At 46.0% G+C, this 6,876-nt stretch overlaps 2 protein-coding genes across 2 annotated transcripts; both read right to left on the reverse strand.

The window, feature by feature from the left end:
* Positions 1 to 656: 656 nt before the first annotated feature.
* On the reverse strand, positions 657 to 1,984 carry LOC124647703. Its single transcript, XM_047187599.1, has one exon. The coding sequence runs from the start codon at positions 1,982 to 1,984 to the stop codon at positions 764 to 766; it is 1,221 nt and encodes a 406-aa protein (XP_047043555.1). The 3' UTR covers positions 657 to 763.
* Positions 1,985 to 2,576: 592 nt separating this feature from the next.
* Positions 2,577 to 6,253, reverse strand: LOC124647704. Its single transcript, XM_047187600.1, has 2 exons — positions 4,961 to 6,253; positions 2,577 to 2,898 (listed from the first exon to the last, which is right to left on the reverse strand). The coding sequence occupies exons 1-2, from the start codon at positions 6,251 to 6,253 to the stop codon at positions 2,878 to 2,880; spliced, it is 1,314 nt and encodes a 437-aa protein (XP_047043556.1). The 3' UTR covers positions 2,577 to 2,877.
* Positions 6,254 to 6,876: the final 623 nt, after the last annotated feature.

A 6,876-nucleotide genomic window follows, 5' to 3' on the forward strand; every position in this document is an offset into this window, starting at 1 on the left:
GTATTAGTGCAGCAACTAGAAATCCCACTGTCACAACATTCTACATGAATTCCTACACAACATATTACAATCATAAACCAAGCGATTCAAAGGCAGTGTCGGAGTCTTTGAGGGTGATGGGATCAGCAGTAGCTGGAGCAAATTTCATAATGTATGTTTCAAGCTGCAGTAGCATTCCTGATAGAGCAATACCAAGTATGTATGATTGAGAAAAGTAATGTGAAATGATATGTAGTTAATTTCATTTATGCCAATTCTAAACTGATCTCGCAAGTTGGATATCTGTCTAACTTAACTTCGTTCACACGTTAAGGATTACAAATACATAGTTAGGTCAACACATTGCTTAACATTGAAGAGAGAGAGAGAGAGAGAGAGAGAGAGAGAGAGAGAGAGAGAGAGAGAGAGAGAGAGCTAACTTTTTCGAGAATACGACAGGGAGCTAAACTTAAGAGACTTGTATAAGGATTCAAGAGAACTTAAGAAATCTTGCTAAAAGAGTAAATGGGAACCGTCCTGTTTGCCATTCAGGAAATATTTCCAATCACATAGAATACTTTTTCCAAGCACAAAAGAAAAACTTTAGCCATTTTCTAGCTACAGAAAGCAATATCATGTCAGCTATTAGTGATAGATGACGAGGTTACACAAATGACTAAAGATTGCCAATAACACTAGGAGATATTGGTTTATTCTACAGTGAGAAAACAACATACATAGTAGAAATAACATTCTCTGTTTCAAGTTTTCTTCTTCCGCCTAGTCAAGCCCCTTCGAGTTGAGGGTTCACCTTATTGCATACCAATGAAGGAGGGAACGCCATGATGTAGGGATAGGAAATATTGGAGTGGGTGACAGTGCAGAGCTTACTCAGCTCCTCTGTTTCAAGGCAGAAGCACATGAAGTGGCAAGAATTTGGACGCCTCTCACAGAAGGTGGAGAAATAAACAAAGCCACCAATAATCGCCACAACATTGAGCGAAACATCATCATCTAGGCAATACCGAGAGATGTTATGTGTATCATCCTGCAGCGAAAATGTCTTATCCAGCGCCCATCTGTCTTCACCGTTGTTGTTGTCGGGTCTCCGGACCCAGACAACAAGCATGAGTTGAACTGCGCAAACCAGACAGAGCTTCCCATCTTTGGTCTCGCCGGGCTTAAATTCCTCTTGCCCTTCGGTATGCAGCGGCGGCTCGATCTGAGAGAACTGCAGCGTGGCCGTGTTCAGCACGCGGACGTTGGCCCCGCTGGTAAATGTCCAATAAACAGAGCCGTTCACCAGTGTACCATTCAGAGAGCTATATCCATCCTCCGAAAATGGGAAAACCTTCCACTCTCTGGTGTCTGATGAGAAGACGGCGGCCTGCGCCCCCCATTTTTCGTGAGAGACAGAGACAACATGGAAAGGCCCGTTGTTGTTTTCTTCGGAGGCGAGCATGTGGAACTCGACGTACATGTCGCAGCAGATCTCGTCCGGCGGCACGGGGAAGAGATCCAGGGACCGCGTGAGGGGATCGTAGACGGCCATTTTCTTGATTTCCCAGTTGACGAGGACAACAAATCCGTCGCCGCAGTATTCCATTGACCATTGGGGATCGGGGTCATTATCGTCTTCGGGGAGCAGGGTAAAGAAGACGTCCGCGCCGCGGATGGCGGCGGCGTGGTCCCGGTCGGAGTGGCGGCGGATGGGGGCGAAGACGGGTATGGATGGATCGTGTATGTCGAGGAATACGCCGAGGAGCGGTGGAGGGTGTAGCTCGCGGAAACGGCGGCGGAAGGCGGGTGACGAGCGGACGGCGCGGAGGAAGGCGGGGCTGGTGAGTGCCGCGCGGACGAGGCTCGGGAGGGAGGGGAGGTGGAGAAATACCTCGCGCAGGAGGTCGTCGCCGAGGTCGCTTATGGTGGTGGGAGTGGCTGGCGGGGATTTCTTCTTCAGCGGCGGCGGCGGCGGCGGCGGCAGCCGCGGTTGCTGAGAGGCCATGTCGGGACACTGGAAACGAGGAAAGGAAGGCGGCGTCATTGTTTCAAGCCAGCCCGGCAGCCCATAAGAAAGCAAGCAGCCAGCCCAGTATGCAACAATGGACTCCTAGTGAGCCCGTCCAAAAGCCCAGTATGCAACAATCGACCAACAGGCTTGGTATTGCTGTTCCACTAGAAAAAAGGTATTGCTGTTTTAGCGGTTACAATCGTGATACATGCATGCAGCTATTACAGATAAAGTCAGGAGGGATACTCAGCCACGAGTTCCCTTGCCTACTATTAGAAACATTTTATGCACACAAATTGAGCTGCAATATTAGCAAATCTGCGAAGAAAATGAAAAGAAAAGCTAGTAAAACTCCTACTAATCTCATTGGTTTCACCTATAATAGAAGGGATTTCAGAGCGGTGAAAGTTGTCATCATGCCACATATTGGTCATTACTTGTGAGTCGCTCTTCAAAAAAAAAAAAGATAACTCATCTTGTCCTGTCAAAAAGCGCCCATCCCAAACAAAGTAGAAGCCCTAGTGTAATGTCTGATGGAGATAATTTGTTAGCTCAAAAATAAGGTACCACTTAAGCCAGGGTTATAGACGGAAGTAAAGAGCTTCAGCATCATCATCCGTTGTTTCATTACATCATGGTATCATTACATAGTTGCTTGCCGCTTGACAGTTCTAAGGAAGTTTCACAAACAGATACAAGTTATAGCTGAAGATAGTTCAGATTCTCCTTGTGGATCAACAAAGAACAGCATGCTGTAGCACCTACAGTAAACTTGCAATTCCGATTTCTAACCAGCCAAGATATGTAGTTTGAAAGAACTTCTGCAGTTGAATGGAACATATGCTTCTCATTCTGGCCTTAATAGTTGCGGGCAGCTCAATCAGACTTTAACTGGATAAACCGGTTGCCTGCAAAACAAATGTTGAGCAATCAGCCACCCTAAAGAATCTGCTTGTGCAAGAAAGAAAAGATTAACATGGCCATCAAGTTTCTTGAGGCATCCATACAAGAGTTTCACACAGTAACTACTTCATAAATACATCTCAAAATAAGTAACTGCTCCAGATTGGTGGGCAACCTTTTACAAGCTAACTACAAATACTTGAGATAACTGATGCAAAAAAAAAAGTTATATATAGCTGATGTCATCTACTTCCTCCACCCCATTAAATTTAGAGTACATCAATTATCAACTGATCTTGTCATTTGTACAAGTGTACCTTTTGCCCAACTTTACAAAATCTGCGAAACTATTCCAAGTATATTGGAAACTACAGATATATTTTTAGGGCAGGCAAGCTTCTTTGCATTTACACTATAAACATTTTCTGCAAAGGGGCTAATAGAGGACAGAATGCTATTCGATGATATTTGTACATGTACATGCACGGCAAACACGAGAACTAATGAAGAATCTTGCAAATGAGAAAAAGGTGAGTTTCCACTCAATAATTTAGAAATATTGTTGATATATAGAGAATACTACTCGGAAGCGAGAAAATAATAATGTCCAGCCCTTTTTTCGAGTTTTTGTATAAGCTATCATGTCAACAACGCTATAAATGATAATTTCTCTAGATATACTTGCATGAGGGCATATGTATCTTGACTATTGCAGAACTTTGAACTCAGTTGATCTGTATTAGTGGCAGAATAAAATGCTAGATGGCAGAGAGAAGGGTAGGACTACCGAAATAAAAGCAAGTATGGACCTCTTCTCGATTCCCCAAATGCAGTGTAAGTGTTGGGACATGGTTAAATCATAACAGTAATATTGGCTAGTGGGTTACTTGTGTATTGCAGAATTTTAAGTCGAGACAGTCTTTAAAAGAGAAAGTGACCAACATCTTTATGGTGCTGAAGAAATAAACACATGTTTATGAAACAATGTGATCAAAAGAAGAAAGAAGGTTCAAAACTATTGGCTTCACGTTCAATTTACACTAAGATCTGCAATAGTTGACCCACAATATTGATCTTCTAAGCAGTCACTTGTGTGAAGCTGTGATACAAGGCGGAGAATGATCAAAGAAGCCTGCTGGCAGGATTGAGTTATTCCAACTATCACATGATGCAGGATGTTGACCCTTAATTTGATTAAGTTTCTCAATAACAAACCAAGAAGGGAATATATTCAAGACAAAAGAATTCTACTCAGAATGTTGATCTTCTGACCACGAAACTGAGCAAGAAGTCCATCAATAGTGGACGGTTGGTATTTTGAGATAAAAAATAATAAAATATATGGTTAGAGATATAGCTATTAAGTAGAAGTCTTTCGGTGTGACTAGCGATAGGCAGTAGATGATCCCTCGTTCTTCTGAGCCGGACCGAAGGCGAATACTTCGGATCCTGCATCTGCTTCGGTTGATTAGGGATCGAACCTAGTTTCTGACCCATTTTGTGTTTCTAGGTTTGGGAGCGCTTTCACCATTCAGCTTTTGAACTACAGGTTAAGTCACCAACTTTGACAGCGTTGCCGCTATGAATGTTAACTCCACAGGCTAGCACTCAACAAATAAAAATATTGAATGTTACAACTCTATCGTATACTTTCTAGCAATATAACATCATTAAGGGTTTATTCCCCTTAAGCCACATCATTTCATTAAGAAAAACTAATATCTTTGGTCCATCACAAACTATAATATCACTAGTGGTCTGAAATGAAAATGAATCCATAAGACAAAATGCATAAGGACGGAGGTTAATTAAGCCAACATTTTGGGTGCCATACATTGAACTGCATTGTACACTATTCTCAACAATCAACTAATAAAACTATATATCGAATTCAATTTCATTGAAAAATAATCTCTGGATCCATCAAGAGTAATCTCAAATAGTGAGTAAATCTAACCAAGACGAAATCTATAGCACCATGGCAAGATATCATCAGCAGTTAACAAAAACGTACTGTATTATACAAAGTACAAATAAAATTATTCAAAGTTGGAGTCAAGAGCTCACCTTGTTGCCTACCAAAGCGGGTGGCCAGGCCATGGTGTAGGGATAGTAGAACTCGGATCTAGTGATCCGGCAGAGCTTCTGCAGCTCACCTGTTTCAATGCAGAAGGACAGAAGCCAGCTAGGAGGCTCGAACTGGTGAATTGTGAGATACACAATGCCGCCCCTAATAGCCACGACGTTGAGCGAAGGACATTCATCCATGATGTTTAGAGCGAGATGACCAATCGCATCCACCATATCAAATGTTGTGTTCTGCATCGATTTATCGACGTCGTCTTCGCCGGCTCTTGGGACCCAAACATCAATCTTCGTGTTCTGCATCGATTTATCGACGCCGTCATCGCCGGCTCTTGGGACCCAAACATCAATCAGAAGGCCATACACGCGAACCAAGCAGAGCTTCCCATCGTTGGTCTCACCTAAGCTAGCAGAAATCTTAGTCGGCATGTCAATTTGAGAGAACTGCATTGTTGCAGCGTTTAGTACAGGGATATAGTCTTGGTCTGAAGATGCCCAATAAACAAGGCCATTCCTCACTAGCTCTACATTGCCAGCATCACGGAGGCTCCACGGTGTTGTGGCAATCTGCCACTCCCTGGTGTCCGGTGACAAGACGGCGATCTGCTTTCCCCAGTGTTTCTTGGGGACGCAGAGCAGGCGAAACGACCGGTCGTCCGCTTCGGAGGGGATCACGTGGAACTCAGCAGTGTATTCTGATTGTCCGCCGAACACCTCATGGGGCGGGCCGGGGAAGAGATGCAGGGCGCCTGTGAGGGGATCGTAGACGGCCACCTTCTTGGTGTTCCATTGCGGCGTGACGAGAAGGACGTACCCATCGCAGCACGCAGACATTGACCACTCGGCCACGGGGCCGTCCTCGTCTTCGACATCTTCTTCGTCTTCGTCTTGAGCGACCTCGCCGTCGTGCTTTTTGACACCGATAGCATGGGGAAGACGGGTAAGGAAGGCATCGAGGCCACGGAGGGCGGCGGCGTGGTCCGGGTCGGAGCGGCGGTCGCGGAGGCGGAGGGGCGCGAAGGTGGACATGGGGGTGTCGTCGTCGTCGACGAGGAATGCGCCGAGGATGGTGGGCGAGTGGAGGTCGCGGAAGCGGCGGCGGAAGGCGGGGGACGAACGGACGGCGCGGAGGAAGGCGGGGCAGGCGAGAGCGGCGCGGATGAGGCTCGGGAGGGAGGGGAGGCGGAGGAACACCTCGCGCAGGAGGTCGTCGCCGAGGGCGAGTATGTTGGTAGGAGCGGGCTGTCGGGATTTCTTCTTCCGCGGCGGGGCCATGGCGAGCGGTGGCGGCGGCGGCGGCGGGCGTTAAGAGGAGGCAACTGGGAAAGTGGGGGTTTCAGCGGCGCCAGGGGAGTGGAGAAATGAAGTGTGCAGAAGAAGGAACATGCAAAAAAGGAAGCAAACGAAAACAACAGACATTGTTGTTCACGTTCAGCTATCCTTCTTCGAAAAAATATTTCTCAGTTATCCTCTGAAAATAAGTTTTCACCCCGCTTTATAAATAAAGCCAAACGGCAAAACGAATATAAAGTGATGAGAAGTTCCTCTTACAATCAGATCAGAGATAAATTAGAAAAACTAAGAAACATCAAGCTTGCCACCATAGATGTCGTCAGACTAAGAAGAACTAAGGGTATCTCCAGCGGGGCGACGCATATTTATGTCCGTTTGCGTCGGGCACGGACATAAAAAACGTCCGCATGTCCGCATGCGTCTGCTCCTTCTCCAGCGGCAGGGACGCATTTATTTGACCGTATGCGTGATTAGAGAGGACAGAGAGGAAAAGATTCTGTTTGTGTGGCTCGAAATAAACGAATGCGTGATTAAAGGAGGAGAGAGAGGGCTGCATGCAGCCCAACCGGACAAAAACGGACGCGCGGACACGTCCGCAGAGACGC

This window comes from Lolium rigidum, chromosome 4, assembly GCF_022539505.1.
Source record: "Lolium rigidum isolate FL_2022 chromosome 4, APGP_CSIRO_Lrig_0.1, whole genome shotgun sequence".
NCBI classification, from domain to species: domain Eukaryota; kingdom Viridiplantae; phylum Streptophyta; class Magnoliopsida; order Poales; family Poaceae; genus Lolium; species Lolium rigidum.

What these genes read in the sequence shown, in the direction of transcription:
- LOC124647703 (XM_047187599.1), bottom strand. Translation starts at nt 1,984, where the DNA reads ATGGCCTCTCAGCAACCGCGGCTGCCGCCGCCGCCGCCGCCGCCGCTG.
- LOC124647704 (XM_047187600.1), bottom strand. Translation starts at nt 6,253, where the DNA reads ATGGCCCCGCCGCGGAAGAAGAAATCCCGACAGCCCGCTCCTACCAAC. An exon ending in CCGCTTTGGTAGGCAACAAG is followed by an intron (nt 2,899 to 4,960) that starts GTGAGCTCTTGA and finishes TTTGTTTTGCAG; the next exon opens with GCAACCGGTTTATCCAGTTA.